Source organism: Amphiprion ocellaris, chromosome 14 (genome assembly GCF_022539595.1).
Source record: "Amphiprion ocellaris isolate individual 3 ecotype Okinawa chromosome 14, ASM2253959v1, whole genome shotgun sequence".
NCBI lineage: Eukaryota > Metazoa > Chordata > Actinopteri > Pomacentridae > Amphiprion > Amphiprion ocellaris.
The window spans coordinates 33470213-33485385 of NC_072779.1; the positions used below are offsets into that span (position 1 = coordinate 33470213).

Here is a 15173-nt window from a genome sequence, read left to right on the forward strand (position 1 = left end):
GAAAGACAAATATATAGAAAATATAGAAAAAAATCCCATATTTTTAAATATATATGTACATTCCCATATTTTTTGTTTTATATAGATAGATAGATAGATAGATAGATAGATAGATAGATAGATAGATAGATAGATAGATAGATAGATAGATAGATAGATAGATAGATAGATAGATAGATAGATAGATAGATTCCCATATTTTTTAGTTTTTTACATTTATACAATGCAAAAAATATATATAAAATATATATAGTTTATTTTAAAATGTTTTTTTGGCATGCTGTGTTCGTACTTGCCCATTAAAGCTGATTCTGATTATTAAATCTGGCTTCGCTTTGTCCTCAATCATTTATTTGCTGGATGAATCAATTAGCTGTTTGGTCCATAAAATGCCAGAAAATATTTTCCAGAGCTCTACATAACATCCTAAAACATTTACTTTTGTCCGCAAAACAAATAAATTTGGTTTATTTTCATAGATGAGAAAAAATAAAACAAAAAACATTCACATTTAAGATACTGGAATCGGAGGATTTTTTTCTTGAATATTTCTCAAATCCATTATTTGATTATAAAATAGAATTAAGGATTAATTTAAAATATGAAAACTGCTCCATTAATCAGCTAATTATTGCAGCTGTATCTCCTAGAAAACAAGTTATTTGTAATAACATAATCCATTACTGCTTTATATTATGTTTACATAATACATGTACTTAGATACAAGCAGTACATTTTGCTAATATTATTTATGCAATGTTTTACGTGTATGTGGTTTCTTATACATTATGGAATTGCTTTTTTTTTTTTTTTTTTTTAAACTAAAATTAAAGATCTGAATGTTTCTTCCACCAATGAAATTATTTTCTACCAAACAAGATTCAGTCTAAACAGCTTACATGACTAAAAAGCTAAACATAAATAGAATTTATGTGAGATTTAAAGTAAATATGTGAACATCTGAAAATGTCGAGGTTTCCACAAGAAAACAGGAATTTATTGCACCAATAGAAGTTAATTTTCATCAAAACATGCGTCACCATCAACCAAAACTGAAATCTAATGATAAGAAAAAAAGCAGAACAACAAAACCTGTAAATAAAACCCACACAGAAATCACAGGCAGCTCTAAGAAAACACATTTATTTGAAAACCATCTGAGATACCGGACACACAGTACAGTATATTCGTATATATATCACTCCAACACACAGCTGGTAGCATTTTCCACTGTCTTCATGGCAGAGATAAGCTTCTTCTTCAGATAAACACCTGAAGTTAGAGTAAATGACATTCAGAAGAGGCTTAAAATACTGAAATTTGTGTTCTTCAGCAGAGGAGATGCGAGTTCTGTCAGTTACGTGGAGGGATTATGAAGGATGAGGGTTAGAAATAGAAAAACAAAACAAAGCAGGTGGTTTGGGGCTGAAAATGAGGATTTCTTGTAACGGAGCAGCTTTTTCAGGGATAGATATGAATAAAGCAGTAGATGGGGTGAAATTTAGCTTCAGCAGAGGAGATTGTTGGGATTATACAAGAAATATCGATTAAACAATAGATTTATCAAGTGAAAATATGAGTCATTTGGGTTATTAGGCCTGATTTTAACAAACTGTATGTCTGCTTATGAAACTGCTGCATCATTTGAACATTTAGAACTCTTAATATTACTTATGAAACACTGATTTTGCTGAATTTATAGGTTTAAATGTTAAATATTCAAGCTGTGTGACTACAGAAGGAAGATGCAGGATTAAATCTGGCTCCACATCTTAAATCTTGATTTCTAAAGGCAGACCGGAAGTGTTCTGACTGCAGTGAGCTCCTAAAAATGACAGAAAAGTTAGATTTTTAACTGATACTTATGTAGAAATATGGCGAGTATACAGACAGAGGTTAAAAAGACGGTACAGTTGGCTCTAGATGTATGAAAATATTCACTAATTACAGCCAGTCTGCCTACAATCTAAGGATTATAGAAACCAAAATACAATCTATGTCATTTAGGACCCAGTGGTCTTAGATAATAGTAGTTTGGTGGCTGCAAAAGGATGAAAAGTTTGAGGACCAATGATGGAGTTTAAAGATAAATGCATAGAAAAGCAAACATCTAGGCAGTAAAGATAGAATATCTCGTTACTATATTTTTCTATATGCTTTCTTGAGTCATTATTAAACAAATTACCATAAATCTCGTAAGACTTTCTGAAAGTTTGAAGTAAAGCACATGAAAGCTGTTCAAAAAAAAAAAGTAGTGCACTTGAAGAGTAAGTTCTGTACCATAAATATAACTCCAGACCTTCTGTTTTACAAATAAACCAGCAAAACTAAACACTGTTTGATGCGTTTCCTCCCAGACATGAAGCTGATTTCGCCTGAATAGTCTGACGCAGGTGATTTTGTTGTTTTTAAAGACAGATATACAAATGAGTCGGTTCTCTGCGGTGAACCTGAGGACGACGAGTCGTCACTGATTGGAGGATTCGGATCTCCTCTGGATGTGAGAAATCTCCAGGATCGGCATGAGGAGCTGGAAGGCATCCTGGATGTAAGACGCACTGTTGGACGCCTACAAGACAGTAAAAGAATAAATACAGAATATAAATCTGAGAAATTCTAAAAAAAAAAAAAAAAAAAAAAGAAGTACTATATGTTAAAAGAGAAGCATATAAAATATAAAAAGCATAGTGTAAATAAGTACAGTGTAAATAAAGTACTGTGTAAATAAATTATAATACAATTAATACATATGAAATACAAGAAAAGCACTCCGAGAGCGCAGTACTCCACCAAGGCTGTTCATTCCTCCATACGTCAGAAATACAGTATTTGTTTATTAGTTATTGATGATCAGAAATCATAACAAAATAGAATGTGTCCATTTAATATAGATGAACCCACAAACACAATGACCTTACACTGAGCACAGGCGTGTGTTATTCATGTGTACGTTATGTACGGATACTGAATCATGTGACCTAAATATGCAGCAGGCGGCAGGAATTGATGGGATTCAGAAACACCCCCACAATTTAATCAGTTGTTCCTTGGATCATTTCTGATGGATAAGTCCTGATAAGTCCTCAGTGGTGGATTTGTAGTAGGATCACAATCATGTGATCATCAGCAGGCAGCTGACGTAGTGTTCACTTGTTGTCATGGTTACAGTGATGCTGTGCTGCTATCTGGCAATGATACAGAAATCCTTAACAAATCTGTGGATCCAGACTATAAGCCACATCACTGCCAAAATCTAATCACTTGGTCCTTGTATCATTTCTGACCTTCCCTGAAAAATTCATCCAAATCCATTAGTCTGTTTTTGAGTAATGTTGCACACAGACAGACAGACAGACAGACAGACAGACAGACAGACAGACAGACAGACAGACAGACAGACAGACAGACAGACAGACAGACAGACAGACAGACGCCGATCATCACATATGGCAACTCTGTGTGACGGGATACAGCACTCTGACATGTTCACTGTAATGAGACTGAAATTAAATTGTCTGGAAACATGTCCAGAGGAAGCAACAACTGCTGTGATAAAACTGTCGTGTTGTGGAGCAGATTTAATTACACCGTGTGCGGAGGAAAATGACACAAACCTCCAGAAAGACTCCAGTTATCAGCGGGTTCAGGACGTCTCCCTTCTCGTTTGACTGTAAGACAAACAGTTTGGAAAATGAAAACACTGCAAACAGAACAAGGATTAATTAAAGTCTAATGAATGATGATAAAACAGCAGATAAACGCTCTCAAGAGTTAAATTAACCTGCTGGCTGTCAACATTTATAACTTTTATAAGCTAAGATTAAAAGATTTGGTTCAACATTTTTGCAAAACCAAAAAACCCAAAGGAAAATGCTGGTGATGAAGCAGTTCAATGGTTTAAAAAAAATCAGATATTTTATTACATTTAAAGGATTCAAGTTATATGATGACAATGAAAATAAACCACATTACATCCCTCCTTAAGAAAAGTAAGAAGAAGGGTTTTACAGTGAACAACCATTATTTATTATTGTGCTATAATTTCACATTAATCCTCTTTTTTTTTTGCTCCGTCACACTTTTCCAGCACCCTGGTTCATTTTTCACTGCAATATAAAGTCCTGAACCTCTTTAGAAACACAACAACCAGGACTAGAAGTAGAGAGAACGCAGAAATGTTTTTGTGCAGTATGACGCAGTTATAATGCCAGAAATTATACTTAAGAAGACAAAAAAGAAAGCTGAATTTCTTTGGGTGTTTGTGAAAACACTGCCTGCAGTTCAGCCAAAAAGTCCCAGACTTTTTGTTAGAGGGTTAAAATTTAGTGAATCTACTTATTAAAAGGTCACACTTACCCCTGCTGTTGTTAAGCAGGAGGTGAACTTCTTGGAAAGCAGTGAGAGTTCTTTACACAGGATTACCGTTAACCTGAGGACAGAACACAGAAAAGAAAAGCAGAAATTTAGGTAAAATCCACAGATATTCCACAGTGCAGTGTCTCCAAACAGAAGGTCCACATGTGGTCTTACTGAGACAGAACGCTGGCCTCTGTGTTGCTGTTGGAGAAGAGGATCATCTCGGCCAGTTTGTGGAAAAGCTCGATGGATCGCGCCGTCAGTTCAGCCAAACTTCTGATGGCTGCAGCGTGAACCTCCTGACGAGATTCAACACAAACACAAACTGATGAAGAAACCAGGAAACACCTGCGGAGGGAACTGTGTGGAGCAGTTCCATTCATTTTACCCCCACAGTGGCTTCTTATTTTAATTCAAGATGATGTATTTTCACCCAAAAACACAACAAAAATTCGAGCAAAGTCGAGTAATAAAGTATCTTTGGTTTAAAATAAACAAGTCCAATAACAACCATTAAGGGTTTCCACCTTTGTAATTGGGGATGCACATTATAAACAATTTTCTGAACCAATAATCGATTGATAATTCTTGTCAATTAAATAGTGCAGATGTTTATCCATATGTCATGTATTTTTAAGTACAGACACGTGACTGGTGTAGCAATAAATTACTTCAATACATCCAACAAAACTCCTGGTAAAGCCCTACTTAATACATGAGTCTGTCCAGAAGGCATGAACCACCCCAGAAGTCTCTGTCATGGTGCCCCTTTACTAGCTAAACCCCCACAATTCTCTTTGCTTTTCAATATGAGCTGTCCATAGTCTGAATGACTCCTCCAGGGCTGCATTTTCAAAGACAGCACTTCTAGGACTCTGGGTTTTTGCATGACTTATTGAGTTGGATAGCTTATGGAGAGCTAATTTCTGGCCACCATGGACGACAGTCACAGCATAGAGTATTGAATGTGAATCAAGTTTTATTTCTTTAATGTTAAAAACTGTTCTGATGTCTTCAATTGCACAGGAGAGTTATCATTTACCTGCCAACATGTGAGAAACACACCATACTCCAACTCGACATTAGCAGCTGCTAACCGTCATTGGTCCAAATGTTGAATGTTCAGGATTTTACCAGGTTCAAATCTGAGTTTTGCATCAAGTCAAGTTGTCTTTTTTGGATTAAATCTGGTTCCACATCTTAAAGCTTGATTTCTGAGAATGTCTAAAGACACACCTTCAATCTACAAAGCGTTGGCTGTAGATGTACGATACTCACTAATTACACCCAGTCTGCCCATAATTTGAGGATTACAGAAACCAAACAAACTATAATCTGTGTTTTGGCGATTTTGAGAATAACTTTAAGGTTTTCAGAGTCTGCTAGGACTCAGTGTTCTCAAATAATTGCAGCTCGGTGGCTACAAAAAGATAGAAAGTTTTAGGAGCGAATGATAAGCAGAATGATGGTGTTTAATAAAGATATGCATAATAAACCAGACATCTTTGGAGCTGCAAACGTCGCATTTTAGCTAAAGCTAGCTTACTGCTAAACCAAGGCTTATCTTCTTAGCTCGTGTAAGGAGGCATAACACGATTTTGGCGAGCTCATCTCCATACTGATGATAATCATTACATCCAGTACATTAATTAAATTTCTGAAGATGATAGAAGCATGCCCAAATGATCAGAAATTAACATTTAAAAGCATAATTTGTTAGTTAGAGAGAACTATATGGGTGGAAGAAAAACCTTTAAATGTAAATAGTCTTAAATTTGTGCTCTTAGTATCCTTGTGTTCTTCTGTTTTTCTTATTTATATTGTATATATAGTGTGTATACTTCACCTCTTTAATGTATAGTTGTGTTTTCTTGCTTTCCTTACTGTCACTTTGCACATTTCCCCGTGTGGGACTAATAAAGAATATTCTATTCCACTCTAAAACACTACGTATGTGGGCATAAAGTAGTATTTTGTCTTGAATAAACCTTTAAATCCAAAACTTGCTACAAGGTACTAACTGAATGGAGCAAACCTTTAGAACTACGTGTAGTATTTTGGGTGGCATAACCTTTGAATCTTGGGCATCAAGTAGTACTTTGTGTGGAATAGTCCTTAAATAAACATTTGCAGTAATAACTAGTATTCTGGGTGTAATCGGCCTTTAAAACCGCAAACTTCTGCCATTTCAGTAGGTGGATCTATATGCATTTGCACGTCCCTTGACTTCTGTCTTATCAGTTAATATATTATTAATAAATTAAATTAATAACAGTGCTTAATTGAATAACCAATAACTATTAACATCCTATTTGTAGAGTTAAGTCCTGATTACTATGAATATGGACAAACCTCTACAGAGAGTTGTTTCTTCTCGTCCTCCTCGCCTTCTTTGTCTTTCGACTCTGGTTTATTCATTTCGGTGATCTGGCTGCAGGCGTTTTTACAGGCCTGTTGGAGGTTAGAGATCAATCAACTGTTACTCTAATTACTCAAACATGAACATATAATGATGGTAGAAACAAGAAAAGCCAGAAGTGTCCAATCCAACTGATTTTAAAGGTTGAAATTTATGGTTTTATCCAGCTGGATTGTGCCACATGTTGCTGGTATTTCATCCATTGAATTAACCTGACATCTCTATGAGCTTAGATGTGAGAACTTAAGCAGAAAACGTGTGACTTATACCTTGCTGAGTTTGTCTGATGAGACGCTGAGACCCTCCATGGCTTCTGTTAACTCCTTCTCAAACTCTGCACCGTCTTCATCTGCAATCACAAACATGATCACGTATTCCAGATGTTAACGCTGCTTCATTCTTCTTTAAACAAGCGATTTTACATCTGCTTTATGAGAATGCTACCTTTCTTCTCATCAACTTCCTCATCGTCAAACTCCACCAGGGAGAAAGAGTCCTTGATGTGGTCGAGTTCCTCTCTGAGCTGAACCAGCTCATCTCCAGATACAGTGCTCAGCACCGACTTCACCTACAGAGAAACACCAAAATACACAATGAAGCGCAGTCACACGTAGGGCTGCAGCTATCGATTAGTTTAGTAATCGAGTATCCTATCAATTATTCTGGCAATTAATCGAGTAATCTGATTCCTAGCTTGCCGTTACAGCATTAAAACAGGAAGTGAGGAAGCTGCGCAACAGAAATTAACCGTCCTGGTGGAACACAGGTGGACCTCTGCAGTGTATTGTACATATATAGTATAGTACAGGTGTATTGTACATATATAGTATAGTACGGGGTATTGTACATACATAGTATAGTACTGGGGTATTGTACATATATAGTATAGTACAGGTGTATTGTACATATATAGTATAGTACAGGGGTATTGTACATATATAGTATAGTACAGGTGTATTGTACATATATAGTATAGTACAGGGGTATTGTACATATATAGTATAGTACAGGGGTATTGTACATATATAGCATCCAGTCAGATTTAAAATTCCCTTATAATTTATTGATTATAGGCCCGTATAGGATGAAGTCTGGACCAGTTAGAAACTTGGGGTGTAGTATGTACTGGACTAAACGAAGCCTCCATTCAGAGAATTTTGCCTCGAGGAATTTTAGTAATCAAATTACTGGAATAACTCCAGGAATGGTTTCAGCCCTGGTCACACGTGAGGCTTTCACTACATCACTCCAACATCTCTGTGTGTCGTATTTTAAAAAGAAAAACTTCCGGCGTACCTTCGATTCGCTCTCTCGAGACAGAATCTCCAGAGCTTCGAGGTGCGACAGCCCCTGAAATTCATCAAACAGCATCCCATAGTGAGCGACCACCTTCTTCTCCGAATCCATCGAGTCTTTCTCCGCCGTCTGCTGCTCCTCTCGCTCCTTCGCCTCCCTCAACACCTGAGAAAAAAAAAAAACACAGTTGAAAGACAGCGGCACATGAAAGAGGCAGAATCTGGGTCAAACAACTGGTAAAACTAAAACAGAGCAGATCTACACACCCCCCAGAAGACTTAGTTTCTCACTTTTAGCTTGTTTTCTCAGTCGTTCATCACCTGAGACAGAGTGGCGTTCCTGTTCATCAGTCCTTTGGTCTTCTTAAAGCCGGGATCACCTTCTGCGATCACGTCCATCGTCTTCTTTCCGATGAACTCCAGAGCATCCAGGCCGCCCGTTATCACTGTTTTACCCTGTGAGGAGGTTTACTTTCATATTTATACATACGTTACACACTGAAAGGAACTTTCTGTTTTTTCCAGTGCTTCTCCCATTTAAAATTTTTGCATTTTTTTCCATTTTTAGGAGCCGTTCAGCAAAAATTTTGCCTCTGTGATTTGGATCTGCTAGAAACAATTTCGTCAGTGTTTAGTTTCAGTACAAAAACCAACATCGTTTGGAGTTTTTTGCTAGTGTTAGCTGAAATTCACACGATTAACCCTTTAACGTTCTGCTCAACCATTTGGTAGAGCGCATTTAAACTCACTATATCTTATTGAAAAATATGTTTTACTTAATTCCACCTGTTTCAGCCATCTCTACCACTCATTAGGTACCACTCTGAGGTACATTATAGTAAAAAAAGTCCAGTAGATGTCACTGTGTTTTGAAATAGCATGCAGAGCAAGTTAGTCTGTTCACAGGAAGTTAGCACGAGCTAAATCACTTCCCTTATGGTGCCTAAGGAGTTGCTGAACACAACTGTGTCAGTTGAAATGTAAAAAAAAAATTATTTAAAAGGGTAAAATAATTTTTCTCAACCGTTTGGTAGAGGTCAATATTTTAAAAGCCGCTGGGTCTCTTCATTAAAAAAAAACATTGATTGTTAGTAGTGTCCCAAAGAGATAAGAAATATAAAGAAATATTTTTTTCATTGCCTTTTTCTTGGTGAGGATGTTAAAGGGTTAATTAAAAGCACCACTGGAAAGTTTGTTCATGTTTTTAAGGTTTCAGTGTTTGATAAAAGGTATCATTTACATTTTTTTTAAAAAAATTAAACATGTATAGTAAACTGATTTTGACTCTTTACCTCAAATAAGGAAATTCACACATGATTAATTAAAAGCCCACCAATTTATTGATGTTTTTAACAGTTTCTCTGTCTGATAAATGGTGTAATTTTGGTAATTTATTCAAATTAAAAATGTAGAATAAAGTGATTTTAATTAAAATTTTAGCTTAAATCCATGAAATATCACATGATTAGTTCAAGCACCACTGGGAAGTTGAAAATCCAACCATTTGTTCATGTTTTACAGTTTCTTTTATAAAAGGTATAATTTCGTTATTTTTTTTTTTTAAATCAAAAATGTAGAATAAAGTGATTTTAATGAAAATTTTAGCTTAAATCCATAAAATATCACATGATTAATTAAAAGCATCATTGGAAAGGTGAAAATCCAACCATTTGTTCCTGTTTTTACAGTTTCTCTGTTTGATAAAAGGTATAATTTTGGCAATTTAAAAAAAAATTAAACATTTATAATAAAGTGATTTCAATGAAATATTGAGATAAAATTTAGAAATTCACACGATTATTTAAAAGCACCATTGGAAAGATTAAAATCGAACCATTCGTTCACGGTTTTACCGCTTCTCTGTTTGATAAATGGTAGGATTTAGGTGATTTTTTTTAAATTAAACACGTATTTTTATCCTTTTATTTTCCTAATTTAAACGTCTCCTTACTGTGCTCTGGACGACGCTGGTGAGCGACGACAACATTCCCATCGCGCTTCCCACCGCTGATGATCCGTCGAGCTCCGCTTTGTCTGCCTCACTGCCGCCTTCGCCTCCAGGAGACGAATCTAAGGACAGATGTAGAGTTAATAAATGTTGACACAATAGATAAAAAAGTGAAATTTACTCATTTCAGCAGCTGGACACAAAAGAGGCATGGAAAAAACAGGACAAGGAAAAGTACAATCAGGCTAAAAACACAGATTTAATAGAGATTATGTATATCTTTACCATGTTGCAATAATGCTGTTAAAACAACAAACAACTGAAGCTGCTAGGTTAAAAAGACCACAATTAGATGTTCAGTGCTTCGGTTCTACTCTTGTTCAGTCCAGAAGGTAACATCATACCCTGCTGTTTCTCTTCTTCCTCCATCTGAGCCGACAGTTCAGTCGGACTCGGGATTCCCAGAGACGTCTCTGCCTTCTCCATCACCTGAGTGAGTCCTTGGCCTGGACAGATGTAAGCAAGCAGAAAATTAGTTTAAATCTTGATAAAACATTTAAGGCAGAACACAGCTTCAATCTCTGGGTTTGAAAAGCTTGCTTTGCTTTAGAAAAATGTCAAAATTAACACCATTTATCAGATCCAGAAACTGTAAGAACTGAAGAATCATCGGATTTTCAACTTTCCAACAGTCCCTGAACTCATCATGTCTGTTCTGTTAATAATAATTACAATAATAATAATAATGGATTAGATTTATATAGCGCTTTTCTATTAAGGCATACTCAAAGCAAAGTTAAGAATTATTACCAAATTTAAACTGAAAATCTTGATATTTAATCAAAATCAGATGACTCTACGTGCCTCATTTGCCAAAAATAAACATTTTGCATTAGATTTCTGACAAAAACGTAGGTGGTATTCGAATGAACAACAACAAAGTAGAGAGGAGACAAGTATGGAAGGAAATTAAAAATGTAAAAAGTAAAATATCTATAGTATGTTGAACCACTATTTGTCCTGTATTGGTACTTGTGAGTACTTGTAAAAACATTGTGTATGTTGATTCCAATTGGTGTTCATGTTTTTACAGTTTCTGTGTTTGATAAATGGTATAATTTTGGTGATTTCTTTAATTAAAAATGCAGAATAAAGTGATTTTTCTGAAAAATTTAGCTTAAATCCAAAAAATGTCACGATTAGTTCAAGCATCATTGGAAAGTTGAAAATCGGACCATTTGTTCATGTTTTTACATTTTCTATGTTTGATAAATGGTATAGTTTTGGCAATTTTGCTTATTAAATATATAGAGTAAACCGATTTTGATGAAATCTTTAGCTGAAATTCACACATGATTAATTAAAAGCACCATCGGAAAGTTGAAAATCCAATCATTTGTTCATGTTTTTGATTAATGGTATAATTTTATTTTCTAGCTAAGGTTCTACAGGTACAGGAGCAGCCAACGTCCTGAAACCGCTTGGAGTTCAGATGGATAAACACAAAACTGGATGCCTGGTGTTGTGTCCTTTTATGGGACAGTTTTCCAGTTAGATAAACTAGAAAAGTTGCATAATAAACACCGTTACGTCGTCCAAACTCACCCACTGTGGCCACGGTAGCTGTTGCTGTGGATAAGATGGATTTGCCCCAACTGCCCCAATATCCCCAACCGCCCTGAGACACAGTCGACTCAGTGGGAGTCTGGAAGAGAAGAAACGAGGTAAAGAATAAGAACAGAGCAAGAAACAGACAGGTTAAAAGGTTGTTATTGCAAGAAGAAATGACCTCTACAGGAGGAGCAGAAATCAGCTGATGCAAGATAAGACTACAACCACTGGTGTTTAAAGAGATATAACTCACACTAACACATTATCAGAGTCTTGTTATTATCTAGTATGAGTATGTCATCGCTCTTAGAGTCATCGGTCATTACTGAGTGACGTAACGTTGCTTTAACAGTCATATAACCAGAGCTAAAGAACGACAGTGAGATAAGCTCCCACTGTCAACAACGTCGACGTAAACATTTAACGTTTATGTAAGTTTCTGCCGAGTTTTACCTTCATACTATGAATATTTTTAGAGTTACAGGCCCTAGAAGTACACAGAGGTGGGTCAAAATTCCCTGCTTTTTTAATTTGCACAACTTTTTCCAGCATTTTTGTTGTGCATCAGATAAAAACATGACAATTTAAAGCCTAAAACACACTTTCAAGTTGTTAAAAACTGCAACCAGATCAGTTCTACATCCATCCAAGTGTCACAGTATAAAGACTGAATTTGTTTTTTGTTAATTTTCTCTATAACCAACCTTGAGCATCAATATTATGGGATGTATCATAGTTTTATGTCACAAAGAGACAAAACTGTCCCAAAGACACCTAAAACCATCAAAACATGACACTAAATGACAAAAAACAAGACACAAAACAAGAAAAACAAGACACTAAATGTCAACAGAGAGAAGCAAATTGACTAAAATAACAAACAAAATGACCACACTGAGAAAAAACTGTCCCAAAGACAAACAAAACAACACAAAACTGTAAAAATCACAGAACAGAAACAAAAAAATTACAAAGATTAACACAAAACAACAAAAAACAGACAAACGTAAGAAAAAAAACAAGGCTCATATCAGCATGTTGGTAGGTGGTCAGTCAGAACTATTAGAGACAATGAAAGAAGCATTTAGACACATTTTGATCATTTTTGACAATCTTGGGCCATTTTGGAGAAGTTTTGTCATTTCTGATCATTTTCAGTGAGTTTTGGGGTTATTTTGGACGTCTTTTGACTCATTTCGTGCAATTTTTGAGTCATTCTGGACAAGTTTGGGGAAAAAAGTGCATTCTGGGTAAACTTTCAAGGCTTATATCAGCATGTTGGTAGGTGGTTGGTCAGAACTATTAGAGACACAACAAAAGGAGAATTTTATACACAGAAGAAACCAGAATATAGACACAATTCATTCTTTGTATTTTGACTCATTTCCTGTGTACTTCAAGGGTCTGTAACTCTGAAAATATTCAGTGGAATTCCTTTTGATGATTGGCTGAGTATTATTGTTCCTGCTGAGATTTTTATGTGTTTGTCTAATTAAAGTCACGTTCTCTTAAACATTTAGCAGCTCTACCAAAGGAAGGAGGTTCTGTTATTGCCGTCATCTGTGTGTTAATCTCTTTACTACCTTTGCCGACTGCGCCTCCACTTTTGGCTTTTCCTCTTGAACTTCGGCTGCAGGTTTGGCTTCGGGTCTCCTCCTGGCTTTCCTCGTCGGCGCCACGTCGGTCGAGGTGTCCGGCGTGGTCGGTGAGGAGCTCTCAGGCGTTTCGGGAGGAGAAGCATCTTGATCGTCTGGAGCCTCCGAGCCTTCGGCTGCTGTTTGAGGAGCTTCGCTGTCTGACATCTTAGCAAATGTCTCCAAACATACCTGCAAGAAAAACAGGGGAAAAAGATACCAGCGTCAGCCGGATATATTTATGCAAACACTCTTTTGTTTTGAGATTTGAGTGTTTACGGATCGAGGAACGATTAATCAATTTGTTGCAGAGTAATAAATGAATCGATTAATCAGCTTGAGTAACTTTTAATGAAAAAAAAGTCAAAATTCTCAAATTCTAGAACCGTAGATGTGAATATTTTCTGGTTTCTTTCCTCCTTAACTGAAGATATTTGCATTGTGGACAAAAAATAAAATTCAAGAAGTCGTCTTGGGCTTTGGGAAATACTAAGTGACATTTTTTAGAATTTTTTTGGACATTTTGTTGGCCAAATAACTAAACAATTAATTGAAGAAATAGGCTGTTGATTAATCAAACAATGAAAACATTCTTTAGTTGCAGCCCGAAGGTTAAAGGTAGCAAGCAAGTCAATTATTCAAAGTATTATTCAAACGAATGAAATAAAACTAATAAAATACTAAATATAACATGCAGCAAGATAAAATAAAACTAAATACATGTAATACATCTAAAACCACAGAGAAAAGTTGAATTAAATAATTTAAAAGCTAAGTTTAATCTGATTTTTTTTGTGAACCTGAAGATATTTATCAATTTGAATCACCTTCAAAGACAAATTCAATCAGTCTTCCACTATTTCAGTGATTTGCAATGCATTAATTGCAGGATTAACTTTGCAAGAAAATGCTGCAATTTTTAAAAAAAAAATTCTCCCAGTTTGCATTTCAGCCACATCTAGATAACAGCTGTTGGTTTTCTGTGCAGAGGGGGAGTTTTCTGAGTCCTGAACTGTGGATTTCAAGGGTCAAATTAGCAACAACAATAAATATATTGTAAATACAGCACGTCTGTGTATGAAAGTCCCACAGTCAACATTTTTGTTAAATATAACAAAAACTGTGCATTTCTGTACCTAGGTAAACATACAGTGTGTCCCAAAGTTAACAGTTTAAATACATTTAACAAAACAATGAGATTATATTGTAAACAGAAGCTGGTAAACCCTACATTAAGACCTGTCAGTGAAATATCTTGCAGTATTTAGAAATATTAACATGTAATGCTAGTGATATATGCTAGTAGTTTTAATGAGCTGATCGTTCGTGTCTTAACTATAGTTTAGACGGAGTGTCAGTTGTTTTCTAGCATGATTAAAGTCATTATTACCTAATTATTTAGTGATTAAACACCAACAGACACTTTCTTTCTGTTCTAAAAACAAACCAAAACTCACCTTTGCTCAGCTGTCAAAGTCCTGATGCTAGCAGTGGACGTTACTTCAGTATGCTAGCACCTAACCTCCCGGAATTAACGACAAGAACGGTCCTTTAAATTTCTGGTTTATACTTCAGTTTGTACACCTTAAACGCCTCTAAGTTTTCCAGTAAACTGTTTAAAGATTCAGCTTTTCTGCCTCTTTTTGTCCGCCTGGATTAGCCACGTCACATTCTGCTTTCAAAGCTCTGCTACCAAAGTTAGCCGTGCTGAGAGGTGCAGCGTCCGGCTGCTATTTTCAAAATAAAAGAAGCGTTGCGGCTAAAACGTAACTAAAAAGGAGAATGTACTAATATGTATACGAGACGACATTTAAATATTACGCGTTTGGATGCAAACAGCTAAAAATTTCTCAAAGGTCAGCGAATATTTTAAATACTATCGGACTTTACACAAGCTGACAGGTTTCGGG

At 35.8% G+C, this 15173-nt stretch overlaps 1 protein-coding gene across 1 annotated transcript; it reads right to left on the reverse strand.

Moving 5' to 3' along the window:
- Nucleotides 1-1127: 1127 nt before the first annotated feature.
- Nucleotides 1128-14960, reverse strand: fam114a2 (family with sequence similarity 114 member A2). The gene is made up of 14 exons (XM_023290187.3): nt 14721-14960; nt 13213-13455; nt 11624-11723; nt 10423-10524; nt 10022-10140; nt 8392-8526; nt 8072-8236; nt 7220-7343; nt 7045-7124; nt 6709-6807; nt 4531-4655; nt 4357-4429; nt 3615-3668; nt 1128-2569 (listed from the first exon to the last, which is right to left on the reverse strand). Exons 2-14 carry the CDS (start codon nt 13429-13431, stop codon nt 2468-2470), a joined length of 1497 nt encoding a protein of 498 aa, XP_023145955.1. The 5' UTR covers nt 13432-13455; nt 14721-14960; the 3' UTR covers nt 1128-2467.
- Between the last annotated feature and the right edge of the window lie 213 nt (nt 14961-15173).

Coding starts and splice junctions, on each gene's coding strand:
- fam114a2 (XM_023290187.3), bottom strand. CDS start 13,431: ATGTCAGACAGCGAAGCTCCTCAAACAGCAGCCGAAGGCTCGGAGGCT. Junction 10,525..11,623: donor AGCTACCGTGGCCACAGTGG/GTGAGTTTGGAC, acceptor ACATCTGTCCAG/GCCAAGGACTCACTCAGGTG. Junction 7,344..8,071: donor CTCGAGAGAGCGAATCGAAG/GTACGCCGGAAG, acceptor GTTTCTCTGTAG/GTGAAGTCGGTGCTGAGCAC.